The 15848-nt window shown below is 47.6% G+C and overlaps 1 protein-coding gene across 1 annotated transcript in view; it reads right to left on the bottom strand.

The window, feature by feature from the left end:
- MIB1 (MIB E3 ubiquitin protein ligase 1) overlaps positions 1-15403 on the bottom strand; it is a 130206-nt gene extending 114803 nt beyond the window's left edge. Inside the window, exons 1-2 of the mRNA XM_088469617.1 lie at positions 14788-15403; positions 9723-9894 (exon numbers count right to left, since the gene is read on the bottom strand). Of these exons, the coding sequence (XP_088325743.1) occupies positions 9723-9894; positions 14788-15016 (401 nt within the window). The 5' untranslated portion in view covers positions 15017-15403. The remainder of the gene's footprint in view (positions 1-9722; positions 9895-14787) is intronic.
- Positions 15404-15848: the final 445 nt, after the last annotated feature.

Consider the following 15848-nt stretch of genomic DNA (forward strand, 5'->3'; position numbering starts at 1 on the left):
CTGCTCAGAGGGTGAGGAGAAAGGCAGTGATAGAAATACCTGACACAGGCAGTATACACGTACAGCAGCGCTAGTACAAAGTCACATACAATGAATATACAACTTTTAGTTGCAACTGGGCTCTGAAACAACTACTCAAGACACTTAACAGTGTTAATCGGTAGGATATAGAGCGTTATATACCTGACCCCCAGGGGAAATGTATACAGGGAGATCCCAACACCTTCTGAGACCAAGCGCCTTTCACAGAGCACTGAAAAGTGGTTAGTGAGCATCTTATATACAGAGGGGGGGGGGCGAAATCCAGACGCGTGAAACATCCATGGCCCGGCGTCTGAGGGGAGGGGCTGCTAAGGTGAGAGCTTACCTTCCACTATGCTGCACAACCACCGGGAACGTTGGCCTGCCGGTAACAGAATGCATCTGAAGCCTGTCCCCGGCGGTATTCGTTAATAGGGTTATCCAACATACATTCAGCAGTAGGATTAACTAACCATTCTATATATAACAGTGGGGTTAACCAACATATATTCAGCAGCAGTAGGATTAACTAATCTATATGTAACAGTGGGGTTAACCAACATATATTCAGCAGCAGTAGGGTTAACTTTAACCCATCTATATGCAGTAGGGTTAACAAAAAAACATTTTATAATACCCACAAAATGTACAGCAGCAGATTAGCCAATATAGGATTAATCATCATAACGGAAATAGCAATGCATGAATCACAGTAGGGTTAACAACTACTAGCCACAGTTTATAATCCCCACTAAAGCAATGTATTGGTTGAACAGTAGGACTAACATCAACATAGGTTTTAATCCCCATTAAACACACACACACGCCACACCACTCTGCACCCACAGCCTATTTTAAGGACTACCAGAAGCCTCTTGCTGTATATGCTTGCAGCCTCCAGCCTTCCTTTCCGTCTGCAGTCCATCAAATAAGGCTGGGAAGCAGAACCAGCCGCAATGCTTGTTTGGGAGGAAGGTCAACATTGCTGCTGGATTCTGCAAACACTCTCTGTGGTGAAACCTACAAGCAGATAGATGGCGTCACCTGGTCAGCACCTTTCAGACGGTGCCATGTACCAGGGAATGTGCGGAAAATAGTAGCAGCCAAGCGCTAGTCTCATAGTAGGCTATGGCTGTCTAAGTCTCTTTAGGCAGAACCCCAGACCTTCTTAGCTAGCAACACTGACCCTACTTTATAGGAGCTGGTAGCAGGGCTGACCAAGAGAACTCCCAACTAAGTCCTGCTTCTACAGGGACTGAGGCGCAGAACAATAGGAAAACAACATAAACCTATAAACCTACTAGAAGCAAGCCTTAAGGTGCGTATCCATTTGACGACTGTGAAACGAGTGCATGATTACGATATTGTAATCGTGCAGTCGTTTCAAAGTCTGTGATGTGCCTACACTCAACGATCAGTCGCACATCAATCATCCCCGAACATGGTCAACCTGACGATGTCATCAGGTTGACCAGCATGTTCGGGCGATGATAGATGTAAAAAACGACCAGCGTGCGTGCACATCGCTGGCCGTTTTTGACACTAAACTGCCCTGTTTAATCGCGTAGTGGATACGCACCTTTACTCCTTTTACCAACACAAAAACATATATAATGACTGGGGGCAAAGCTAGCTTTTAACCTATTGGTGCCTATACTTCTGTGTCAGCACTCTAACTTATGACGGTACGATTAAAATGGACGATATGAACGATATCGAACATATCGTTATCGGTCATATCTTGCATTTTTCGGTGCCCAACTATCTGCAATGCAAGGGCACGTATGAACGATATCGTCCATCGACCGTGCATGCAGGCCAACCTGGTCAATATCGACCAGGTTACTATAGGGACACTCGATCGTTAATCGCGGGTCGTTGTAGCCGTTGGTGGTGTGCTGGATGATCGATAACGATCTCCCGGGTGTGATGGATGATCGATATCGTTCGTCCCGTGTGTAAGCACCATTGGGTACCGAGCTGAAATTTGGCATGGACGGGTAGAACTAGGTGCTGCATGCCAAATTTCAGGGCAAATAAGAGAACAAAGATCTGGACACATACAAGAATCACATTCTCACCAGAGGGAGACGGAAAACCGGTGACCAGAGCAAAGCCCATCTGCAGCACAGGTGCGACAGGGCGGGAGTCCTGTGGAACCCTATGGACTTCATAGAAATAGAGATAACAATGGTAAGTTCTTACCATATCTCATATTTTCTACTTCAGGGTCCATAGGGTATCCACAGGATACCTTGGGGATGTCCCAAAGCAGTATCCTTTAAGGGTGGGGACGCTCCTGTGCAGAAAGGAGAATCCGCCGCCCGAAGGAAGCATCCTGAGAGGCAAAGGTGTCAAACCTGTAATACCTCACGAAGGTATGGACAGAAGACCACGTAGCAGCCTTGCAGATCTGAACTGCCGAGGCACCACGTCGAGCTGCCCACGAAGGACCCACAGACCTAGTGCAATGAGCCTTCAGAGAAGGAGGGACCGGTAGGCCTTCATGAAGATAAGCTTCAGAAATAGCCATACGGATCCAGGCTGCCAAAGTTTGCTTTGAAGCAGGCCAACCCTTTTTACGGAAGCCATAGAGGACAAACAAAGCGTCCGACTTCCTAAACGAAGAAGTGCGGTCAACATAAGTCCTTAAGGCCCGCACAACATCCAAAGAGGCCTCACCCACGGAAAGACCCGGTGAGTTAAAGGCCGGAACAACTATTTCCTCGTTAACATGAAACTGGGAAACAACTTTGGGAAGAAACTCGGGCCGAGTGCGGAGCACTGCCCTGTTCCCATGAAAAACCAAGAAAGGGGGTCTACAAGAAAGAGCCCCTAACTAAACACGTCTGGCCGAAGCAATGGCCAGAAGGAAAACAGTCTTAGCTGTTAGCATTTAATATCAACTGAGCCCAGTGGTTCAAACGGCGGTCCTTGGAGAGCCCTCAGGACCACAGCCAAATCCCAAGGCGCCACAGGTGGAACAAAGGGCGGCTGAATACGGAGAACACCTTGCATAAAGGTGCGCACATCCGGGATTGTAGCAATCCTACGGTGAAACCAGACAGATAGGGCCGAAACCTGTACCTTCAAAGAAGCAAGGCGAAGCCCATGATCTAGTCCCGCTTGCAGGAAGGCGAGAATCCGAGACAGACGAAACTCCCGCGGTGCATAACCTCTCAGTCGACACCACTGGAAGAACGTATGCCACACGCGATGGTATATCCTCGCGGAAGACGGTTTCCGAGCTCGTAACGTGGTATGCACCACAGAGCTGGAAAACCCCCGGGACCTCAGCATGGCCGTCTCAACAGCCACGCCGTCAAAGACAGCAGAGTCAGGTCCGGGTGAAGACAAGGACCCTGAGACAGAAGGTCCGGTCATAGCGGCAACCGCAGAGGACTGTCCACGGACAGACCCTGAAGGTCTGAGAACCAGTGCCGTCTGGGCCACGCGGGAGCTATCAACAGGAGCGTCCCTCCTTCCTGTTTGAATTTCCGATTACCCGTGGAAGAAGGGAGACCGGAGGGAACAGGTATGCGAACCGGAACGTCCACCGGATGGACAGAGCATCCACCAGAGACGCCCCTTCGTCTCTTGTGCGAGACCCGTACACCGGCAACTTGTTGTTGTGCCGGGACGCCATGAGGTCGATTTCTGGAAGACCCCACCTGTCCACCAGTAGTTGAAAAACGTCCGGGTGCAGGGACCATTCCCCTGGATGAACGTCCTGGCGACTTAGAAAGTCCGCCTCCCAATTTAGCACTCCCGGGATGAAGACCGCTGATATGGCCAGAAGATTGCGCTCCGCCCAAACCAGGATCCGAGAGACCTCTACGAGAGCCGCCCGACTGCGAGTTCCTCCTTGCCTGTTTATGTAGGCCACGGTGGTAGCATTGTCCGACTGGACCTGCACCGGGTGACCCTGGAGAAACCGCTGTGCCTGCAGGAGAGCATTGAAGACCGCACGGAGTTCCAAGATATTTATTGGAAGCTCCGCTTCTGTCGGCGTCCACCTGCCCTGGAACAAGTGTGGACCCGAAACTGCTCCCCAGCCCCGAAGACTGGCGTCCGTTGTCAACTGGACCCAATTTGGAACCCAGAACGGACGTCCCTTGTTGAGGTGGGTCGTCTTTAACCACCACGCAAGGGACAGGCGAACCTCCGGGGTGAGCACAATCGTCTGGAACTTCAGAGACTGAGGCAGCCCGTTCCACTTGGACAGGATCAGGTGCTGCAGAGGTCTGGAGTGAAACTGGGCGTATTCCACCATGTCGAACACCGACACCATGGAGCCCAGTAACCTCATCGCCGAGTGTAAGGACACCCGGCGGCTGTGCAGACAACTGCGTACCCTTGACTGTAAAGCAGAGATCTTGTCCTCCGTCACGAAGATCCTTTGCTGTCCCGAGTCCAATAAGGCTCCAAGATGCAGAATCCTCCGAGACGGGATTAGAGTGGACTTCTGCCAGTTGATTAGCCAGCCGTGCCGTTGCAGCAGTGCAATGGTCAGGTCCAAGTGGTGTAACAGGAGCTCTGGAGATCCTGCCACCAATAACAGGTCGTCCAAGTACGGCAACATGCGGACTCCTTGCAGCCGCAGAGAAGCCGCCATGACCACCATCACCTTGGTGAAAACACGTGGTGCTGTCGCCAGGCCAAAAGGTAACGCCCGAAACTGGAAGTGGTCGCTGCGGATTGCAAACCGAAGGAACTCTTGATGGCGCAAAAGAATAGGGACATGCAGGTAAGCGTCCTGTATGTCCAATGACACCATGTAGTCCCCAGGTTCCAGCGCCAGAATGATAGACCGTAGGGTCTCCATCCGAAACTTCGGGACCCGCAAAGACTTGTTGAGTGCTTTGAGGTTGAGAATCGGACGATATGACCCATTGGGTTTCTGTACCAAAAATAGATTTGAATAGAAACCCTGGCCCCTCTGGGAGAATGGAACAGGCACTATAACTCCAGCCTGGAGCATAGTGTGCAATACCTTCCGCAGCTCCGTAGCCTTGTTCCGGTCTGATGGTAGACCCGTGGTGAAGAATCGAGCCGGGGGTCTGTGCCGGAAGGAGAGGGCGTACCCGTGGGAGACCACCTCCAGAACCCAAGTGTTGGTCGTTCACTACGATAGACACCGGGAGAACTGCAGCAGGCGGCCTCCCACCCTGGGATCCCCCAAGGGGAGACCCGGACCGTCAGGCCGCAGGCTTGTCATCTGGCTTGGGGGCCGGACGTCTGGTACTCCATGCCTGTTTCCGGGGCTTGACCGATTTCTTAGGGCCAGCCTGTCGAGGAAACGACTGTGGTTTGGGCCTGCCCTGGGCCCTAGATGACCGAAAGGACGATGGTCCAGAACCAGAAGGAGCAGCGGCCGACGGGAGACAAGCAGATTTGGCTGCCGCCAGCGTGGCCACAATCTTATCCAGATCCGGACCGAAGAGAACTTCTCCGGTAAACGGCAACGCTTCCAGACCTTTCTTGGAATCTGCGTCCGCCTTCCAGGATCGCAGCCACAAGGTGCGACGAGCAGCTACCGCTGCTGAAGAAATTCTAGACACCAGAGTACTAATGTCTAGAGCCGCCTCGTTGATGTAGGTGGCCGAATCACGGAGATTGCCAATCAACTCCGCCTGTTCGGCCGGACAGTTGGATTCAAAAGAAGCCTCTAATGAATCCGCCCAGCGCTCCATCGCTCTGGTAACCCAGCAAATGGCCATAGCCGGCCGTGCTGCCCCCCCTGCAAGGGAATAAGCGGACTTCAGGCAGATTTCTACCTTGCGGTCCGTAGCATCCTTAAGGGAGGACATGGATGGCATCGGCAATGTGGCACTACGGACAAGACGGGTCACGTGAGAATCCACCTGTGGAGGGGATTCCCACTTAGCAAAATAATTATCCGCAACGGATAAGCCACCGCCAGGCGTCTCTGCGGCTGGTATCTTTTGCCAGGTTGTTTCCACGCCTCCTCTAAATGGTCCACCAACTGACCCGAAAGAGGAAAGACTGTGGCATCGCCCTTCACATCTTTGAAAAAGGCATACTTAGATTTAGCCGCTGGGGGAACTTCGTCCTCAATCACCAAGGCTGTGCGGACCGCCCGAATAAGTCCAGGAATATATACTTTGGACTTAGCATCAGCGTCCTTAGGAGGTTCCTGATCGTAAGGATCCAGAATCTCCCCATCATCAGACGTCCCTTCGTCATCCTCATAAGGAGCGGACAGAGACGCCACCGGCCTTTTATGAGGCCGCATCACAGACCCCCCTTGCAACACATCCGACAAGTGCTGTACAGAAGTCGTCAGGGAGTTAACCCACGCTGGCTCCTGAGAACCCGGGAGCGGGGAAATAGGGAGACTGTGGGGTACCACCAATTGTCGTGGGAACCCCTGCATGGGTGACGACACCACAGACTGCTGGGACAAACCCATCGGAGTAAACGCGGGCTGCGGAGCTAACTGGCCCACTAAAGCTGTTAACGCCTGAGCGAAACAAGCCCAGGGCGGCTCCTGTACCGGTGCTGTAACCGTAATAGGCCGCGCCATGGACAAACACTGACGGCAAAGGCCCTCCGCGCTACCCTCCCCCTCCGCTAACGGTACTTTGCACGTGGTACACTGTAGCCGGAGGGGAAAATCACTTTCAGACATGATGGCACCACGTATGTGACCTCTCTCACCAATTAAGTATTAAATAGGCGAGAGACCACCCTGCAGCACCGCACCGCAAGGGCTTTAGCAGAAAGAACAGGGACAGTAATAAAGCTGACAGTTTAGAGAAGAAAAGTTACAGGCAGCGCTAGCACAGTCACATACAATGCAGAGAAATAACAATTCCTGCACTAACAGCGCTGATCACTCAACTACACAGACACAGGGCCTGGTAGGACACAGCGCTGCATACACAGACCTGAGCCACAGCGGAGGAGAGGTATGCGGGGGGACCCAGACCACGATGCTTCCTTCCAGACTTCCAGCAGCGTTCACCATGCGTTGCAGAGAAGATGGCCGCCGAGGAGCAGAGAGAAGCTGGCCTGGGGGAGGAGCGCTGACACAGGACCAGTCAGCACAGTGCAGAGAGGGCTGTGTGCAGCGGGGGAGGCGCCGGCTGTGAGACAGGGAAGGCGCGCTCCCCTGGCATGCATTTAACCCCTGGGACGCCGCAGTGCTACCGCTCTGCTGCGGTCCGCTGTCCCAGGGGGTAGTGGAAAGCGCAGGTTCAGTACCTGGCTCCACGCTGCAGCCAGTCCCCAGGGAGCCCCCTGCCTGGGGACTTAGGACCATGTGACCAGCGGGGACCCACCGCGGGACCCCGCTGCTTACCTTTGTCCCCCTTGGATCCGGCCATGGTCCGGAACATCTGGGGTCACCGCTAGCTGTGACCCCAGATGCTCACCAGCATCCCCGGATCGGTACCGGCGTTCTGGTACCGGCGGGGGTGTAGGGAAGACAGCATGGACGTCAGGACTGACTGTCCATGCTGTACATCCAGATGTGCAGCCACAGCTGCACTGAAGAAAGCTTCAGGGGCTCTTCTAGCCCCCACTCCGACAGGTGCACCCGACGCCGGCCGGGCACCAAACTAAACTGAGTTGCCTTGGCCCGGGGGCGGGGTATAGGAGGGGGACCTAGTGCATCCTGGGAGGCTGAAAGCTTAACTCTTTGGTGCCCTGCGACTGACGTCACACCTATACCCCAAGGTATCCGGTGGATACCCTATGGACCCTGAAGTAGAAAAATTATCGCAGATAACGGACTTTTCGTCCCATATTGAATATGGTCCTAGGAGGGACACAGGAACGAAATTCCGGAAAACACATTACTACAGGCTATCACTTTACTACTATTTGGTACACAGTGCTTGTATCTATAGCCACTGTTTTATCAAAAAGTACTACACCATATTTATCTTTTCCTCTTATGGGCCTATATGAGCCCCTCTAAGGTTCTTCAGCCGATGAAACCAAAATCCCCACATCATCTAATAAGGAAAAATATGTCTGTATTTCAGTTAAACTTTTGAAATAATTTTATTTGGTACGCACAATTGGTTTTGAACACTTAAGTCATTCATTTAAACTGCTACACTATCAGACGCATGTCTTGTTAATCTCTGTCCTGGCAGCATATGGACACACTCATTTTTACTAGCTGCCCAGTGTGAGGCTTGGAACACGATGATCTAGCGTGATTCCTATAATGTGAGCGGCGGTCCCTGGCTTAACATCTGGTCCTAATTGAGAGTGTCAGAAAGAGCTGAGAGTTGGAAAGGTCTGCACCCAAAGTGAGATTTCCGCACAGGGCACGGAGCAAGGTTCCAGCTTGTGCACCTCCAGAGAGAGATCGTTTATGGAGTGGAAGTGATGGGTCTCGGTGTAGTGGTGATGAGACAGACGGTTTATGCAGATTGTTTTTTTACTTACATGTACGTGATTGTATGCTTTTTTTTATATTATAAAGGTCAATATCATTTTACAATTATGCACTTTTTTCCTAGAATATTTGAAACTGGGCTTGTGATTTCCAGATGAACATATGGGACTGCAATTATTAATGCTATGACACAAATGAACACAGTGCGTGACCATCATCTAATCTTTTGTATATATATTTATATATTTATTATAATTTCCGCATAAACAGCAGAATTCCTCAGCACACCTACACAGAGATGCTGCATCAGATGTCAATGATACATTTGACCTCCTTGTGAAACAATCAAACTACATCAGAGCAGGTTTTCATTGTAGGCACCGAATCATCTGACTCTTAATCCAGTAGACTTTAGAGGAACAATTGGACCAGCAACCTGGTAGTTATAGGGTAATTTACTGCTGGTTATTGCTGTTTAAATAGAGAATTAATTACATGCAATGCGTTTAAATCCTATGAAGCTTGTATCTCTGGTTGTGTAATTTTTTTCTGATCAAAAATCTCAAATTGAACACGGTTTTAAATGTCCATTATTAAACATAGAAATTGTCATAGTATACATGGGGGAATAGTTCTTACAGTTTTGTGTTTTAGGATCTGGTTTCACATGCTTACATTTCTGTATCACATTAAGTGACATTTAAAAGGGACACCTACCTGATGGTTGCTGTTTGAACAGATGTCTTATGCAACCTCTCACAACAAAATAGCTTGGAGCATAACCTATAGGCAAGGGTTAAGTGTGACAAAACTGGGACAAGAGTGATGACTTCAATGGGTTGGAGCAGGGGTGTGGCTAGACATATGCTGGGAAAAGGAGATGTTTCGGGTCAGAGGATGCCCCAGAATGCTCAGCACAGCCACACCTCCTCCCAGCATCAGTCAGGAGAGATGGATCCGGTGGGAATAGCAGATGTGCTGCCCTGCAGCAGCACACTGCTAAGAATTAAAAAGCCACCCAGGAGGTGAGCACCTGCCCGCTGGCAGCATAACTAGGTGCAGTGGGAGGGCCGGCTTAAGGAGGCGGCCCTGGCCCCGAAGCAGCCACACTTCCTGCAAATGTTATAGCTATGCCTTTGGGTTGGGGCCAGGTCTGACAAGGTACGGAAATATAACAAATCCATAAGTTCGCTCATACCTACAAATCGTTATTAACTATGGCTTTAGTTCATGTTCCCCTTTGCTATACAATAAAAAGCAACATTTTAATAGTTTGAATGGACGTGCATCTTAGCATAGATATTCAACCAAGATATAAAACAATTACCGTTCACTTCCTGGTGTAGTAATTCTGTAAAAACGATGTCTCAGATGATGTTTGTCACCATGATAGCACACAGTGCACAGGTCGTAGTTTGTGCATTCAGCACACTTCCAACGAATGCCAATAATGGGTTGTTGTCGGCACGTATCACACATTGTCCCATCATGTTTGACACCTAAAACACAATATTGAAATAAGTTAATATTTTATGAACCTTCACAATTAGATGATAGAACACCAGTACGGACAGCCCAGCTAGCCATATTTTACCACAAGTACTCATGTGAATGCCAGTTTTATGCATACAAATTTATAACACGTAGCACAATTATAATTAATTGTGCCCATATCGCCCAGCAAGTTTCAGTATTTCCCTATGTGGGAAAAAGAAGGAATGGTTACTGATGGATTTAAAAACAGATTAATATATATTTTCATCATTACACTTTCTCTGAGCCTTTAGTTGACTGCATATTGGCCGAAAAACAACCAAGATACCCCGTAACTATCCTATGTACCAAGCATAATTAGAATGCTTTTAACAAATTACCTTCTCAATGTTTATGCTGTCAGTTTCCTGCTCTGTATGGACAGTCCCCCACCGCCATATAATTTATTTGACACCTCTGGGCTTCAATTAATTTATTGAGAATATCACTTCAGTTGGAGAATTGTAAATACAATGATGGTGGGCAATAATCTTGTGACAGAAGACTATACAGTAGCAGTCAACTGTTAGATCAGTGATAGGTAACCTAATGCACTTCTGGAGCCATATGGGGGAGTCCTCTAACTTTCCAAAGGGCAGCACATCATTCAAATATTCACCTATATCCCTCTTATATCCCCTCACCTTCCTTTCCTACACTAGCATTCTTCCCTACTTGTTTGTTTTATTCTTAGCATTTTACGTTTACTATTGTAGTGTTTCCGCTAAGCTATAGGAATGGAAGGGCGCTGGGGGGCCGCCAGGGAGTCTATGCGCGAGCTTCCGAAAAGGCTTGGGAGAGGGACACGCCTCCAATTTGCCACACTTGGTGGTGTGCTCCCCAAGCTCGGAGTTGCTGGGCTTCCCCCAAGCTCTCCCCTCACAGGGAATAGCTGCCGTGCGCATGCACACAGCGTCTATTCACCCGGCAGTGATCAGCTGCCGACACTTTTTCCACCCATGGGGTGCCGCTAAAAGGGCAGGGTGCATTTTGCTCTTTTAAAATCGGGCAGGGTGCAGTGCCCAGGTAAATCAAGTAAGCGGGTACAGTACTATTGTCCTTGTATATTTTTGCATCTATTTCTCAGTGTGCACTATTTTTTTTGTTTCTCCCCATCTGTAACATTGACCTTGTTCTGTTGAAAATTTTAAATAAAAATACATCTTAAAAAAAATTAAAAAAATAAAGGACCTCACATTAATTTTAGTCTCAGTTGTTAAGTTAAATTATTTAATCAATGAAAGGCACCACTCTGTAATAACATATCATCAGGTCTTTTAAACAATCTTTGAGGCAATTCAATCAAATGCGATGTGAATATCACCAGGTATGAGCGCCCGCAGCTATTCAATTGTCCCCATAGCGCCCTGCACTTTAGTCGGGAGATGCAGTTCACGGCACCTAACACCGAGTGTTTAGTCGCAGTAAACTGCATTCTCCATCAAAAGTACAGACGCGATGCTGTTTGCTTACGAACTAAGCGCGCAACTAGCATCGCAGCACTAGTTTAGTTGGATTTCTGCTCGCACCTCAGGAGGGTGCGAGCAGGAATCCTCTAGTCGCAAGTTAACAGCGTGGCTAACTCAATAACTCTGGGAACTCACTCCCAGCGTTATTCAACATCGCATTTAATTGAAATGCCCCCTTTAAAAATTATAACAAACAAATATTACAAAATAGTAGTAGCAGTAGTAGTAGTAGTAGTAAAGAGCTGGTGGATACAAGTGATGACCTGCCATCAGTGTTAGATTAATTCAATACAAAGGACCATACCCGATTAGACACAAAAAGCTGCGTTTTTGCAAAAAGTATTCTACGGTGCAAACTTTTCACACAAAAATGGTTATCATGTAATCCTATTCCCAAAGTTTTCGCACATGCGAATTCTCCATGGACTAATAAACAAGCAAAAAGTTTTCACCATCTCGGAGCAGGGGAAAATCTCTTATTTTGGGCTAAAAATGTGGGCACTTGGTTCAGAACCCCTTGGACAACCCCCCTAACGACAAATTAGGCAAAAACATTTTTGTTCAGTAGCTAAATATGGCCAATACAAATGTCATTTTTGGGGTGAAAAAATTAAAAGTGCTGGAAAATGGGTTTAAAGTAGTCAGTCAGTTATTTTGGGGCTGTATGAATAGGTCATGTGCTTTAAACATTGCAGGTGGCTGCACCAGGTGTATTTTAAAACATTTTTTTTTAAAGTGCACTTTTATGACACAAAAATATACTTGCACCCATTTAATGTACCCCGAATTTAAATACAGCATTTATTTAGGCCAAAAGAAAAAACAAGCTTTGTATCATTTTTCCACTTTACACAAAAATGAATATAGCAGCCATTGGACACAAATTAGGAACCCCAAACACTTATATAGGGCCATATAACAATATAGGGCCACTAACACACTTCTATATTGATTTCCTATGTCAGTTCACCTTTTTGTACAGACAGATTTCCCCAAATTCAGCTGTCATTTTTGCAGGCTACCCCACGGACCGTTTCGTGCAAATACGTTTTTGCGTCTTTTGCAATAGAATAGTGCAAAAAACGGGAGCAGGCATAGACCAGAGACGCAAAATTATCGCACCAGAAGTCCAGAAGTGTGCGAAAACTTCTACGATGTTAAGTTTTCGCTTAATCGTGTCTAATTGGATATGGCCTAAAGTGTATCATAGAAAGGAGCCACATAGAAGCAACCATTTGCCATTCATTAATCCAGAGGTTCCCAAATGCGGTCCTCAAGGCTCCTCAACAGTCCAGGTTTTAGAGATATCCACAGGTAACTTAATTAGTACCTCAGTCAATTTGATTTAACCACCTGTGTGCATCCATGGATATCTCGAAAACCTGAACTGTTGGGGAGCCTTTAGGACAGCCTTTGGGAACCTCTGCATTAATGGAAAAGTTATCAGATAAGGAATTCTTGGAAGCATTAAATGGTTGAAAAATCTTGCTCTATAAATATAATGTTTGCAAAAACACACTTTTTTTTTTTTTAGAAACTTATAATTGCTTCATACTTATAAGGAATCTTCACATTAGCCTTGCTGTCCTAATATATACATCCAAACTAGACAGCAAGCACTTGCAGTCACTTGCCCCAAATACGAGCAAGACAAAAGATTACATCACGGCTAGTATCCCTGGAAGCCCTCATGTGATTGGTTGTTACCATTTGAATTACAGCAATTGTTATCTGCCATCTAGAGAACAGCTCTATCTTTCAGTAACTCACATCAATGGTAATTCCAGCAGTCATGTTTAATGTTAAACCAAGTGTAATACATTCATTATTATTTATTTTAAATCTGCAGGTTAACTATGGCTGAAAAAAACAAAGCAAGCAGGTTACTAAATTACAAAATAAAAGCCGGGAGAGGATGAGATTAAGAAAAAAAAAAAAAACCTGGCAAGTCGAGGAGTGTACCTGTAACATACATAGGTACCAGTAGCAAAAGTGCCATATCCACTGGCTGCTTTTATATACATTTTACATTGATATTTTACACGCATAAATGGGTACAAAACTGAAAACCTTAATTTCTAGATTTATAGTGTTACCATATTCTGAAACGGCTTCACTTTGCAGTAGCATTTTTAGGAATGCAACTTTTATGTATTTGTCACATAATCACCCCTTGAATTCAGCAATAAAAGATGAAGTGCAATGCAAAATCCATCTGTTTCATAGGTCTTTACTAGCATTAAAAATGAAAGAAAAACACCAGTAGTCAGTCAAACAGGGATATTTCCAGCACTCTTAAAAACGAAAAATAATGAAATGCATCACAGGCTGTACTTCTCTGTCAGCGACAGTCAATTGGTTTTTGGGCGCCCGATGGAGCTATACAATTGTTGCTCTAATTGGGCGCAAGTGCTGCAGGCGCCCACTATTTCTGCTCATACCCTGTGGAGGTGGCGAGCAGAAGTGTGCGAAAAGTCAGCCATTTGTGTCATCCAAACCCATTTGCTTATGCTAAATTTTTTTCAATAAATGTGATCTTTATTTTCATATATTCATCAAGAGTGCTGATCCTTCCTCTCTGTGTTCCAGACTGGTGAAGTGTGTGCGTGTTGGGCTTCCCTTGACAGGGGCTGTAAGCTTAAATACATTGATCAATTCATGAACCAAAACACCACTGTTTGTTATCATGGTGAGTGCAGAGCCTCTGTGATTTCTATTTAAATAATGTGGTCACATACCATGTTGCACCCCAAAACTAAGAATGGTGAGTGCCGTGGATTAGTGTTTTTTATGCACACAAACATGCATTCATACTGTACGTAGGCTCCTGTCTGACTGTATAAGTGCACAGTTACATGTATGTATATGTGTGTGTGCCTGTCTGTATAAGTGCAGTTACATGTATGTCTGTGACACTGCTCTCCTTCAGCATGTACTCCTACTATAAGCAAGTTCCTGTCTGTATAAGTGCACAGCTGCAGGTATGTAGATGTGTCTGTCTTTAGAAGTGCAGTTACATGTATGTATATATGTGTGCCTGTCTGTATAAGAGCACAGTTACATGTATATGTGCCTGTCTGTATAAGAGCACAGTTACATGTATATGTGCCTGTCTGGATAAGTGCACAGTTACGTGTGTGTGTGTGTGTGTGTGTGTGTGTGTGTGTGTGTGTGTCTTTATAAGTGCAGTTACATGTATGTCTGTGACACTGCTCTCCTTCAGCATGCACTCCTACCGGCAGTTCCTGCCGGTCTGTATAAGTGCACAGCTGCATGTATGTAGATGTGTCTGTCTTTAGAAGTGCAGTTACATGTATGTATAGTGTGTCTGTCTGTGTGCATGTGACACTGCTCTCCTCCAGCATGCATACGCCTTTATGTGATGCTCACCGGTGGATGCACTGTCCAGTACCCGCAGGTCGTAGGCCCCGGAGCAGCGATAGTTCGCGGCCGTGCCGTTGTCCCAGACCACCACCACTTCTTCCGGGCTCTCGAAGCTGCGCACGGTACCAACATGGCCCTCGCCGCCGTCCTGCTTCCCCCACTTCCAGTCTGGCCCCCGGGACACCCGGGCCCCCACCCCTTCCACCATGACCCGGTTATTACGGGAGCCGCTCATCCCCCGGGAGGGATTCAGGGTCCGCGGGCCCGGCTGCCGCACTTTCCTTCCTGGCTCTCACCCAGCAAGCAGATACCGGGAGAGGAGGAGAGAGGGTAGGCGATCAGGGCGGTAATAGGATAGGCTACAGTGAGTGAGTGAAGACACAGGGCCGCCACCGTTCCAACACAGGACCGCTGCTAACACCCGGCTGCCACTGCGGCTGCGCGGAGCGCGCTCCCGTGCTCAGGGCCCTGTAGCAGGCGCGCGCTCCGGGGATTGGTGGCGGACGACGTGAGCGCGCGTCCGGTGTTGGTTGCTTGTAACAAGAGCGCGCGACTGGACACAGAGTCCCTGTGGCGGGAGAGCGCTCATATGATCAGAGTAGCATGTGTCGGGGGCGCGCGCTTGTGCCTAGCGGTAGGGTAGCGGGGCTGGGTGTTGCTGCTGAGAGGAGGATGTTTTGGCTCTGTTCGTTAGACCTGGAATATTTCTAGAAATGTGTTCTTCCCCTCATATTACACTAGTATTAGTAGAGTCCCGTCCCGTGACACCGTGCCTTCCTGTATGTTACACACTGTGACACAGGATGCTTTCTTAATTAAACACTTAAAAAAGTTCTATAGAGATGTTCATTTATATTTGTTATACTTTTTTACTGTTACTGTATAGTCTGCATTGCGCTGCAGAAATTTTACGGTTTCTTAATAATACAGGATAATTAGAGTTGAACGTTATAACTTTTTACATAAAATATATAATTTAATACTGCTCATGTGCACCAAACATGCATATGTTGTCATCCATATTAAGATTTTTGCATATCCCTGACTTTGCAGCTCCTTGTATCTGC

This window comes from Taudactylus pleione, unplaced genomic scaffold (assembly GCF_031769625.1).
Source record: "Taudactylus pleione unplaced genomic scaffold, aTauple2 ptg000093l, whole genome shotgun sequence".
NCBI lineage: Eukaryota > Metazoa > Chordata > Amphibia > Anura > Myobatrachidae > Taudactylus > Taudactylus pleione.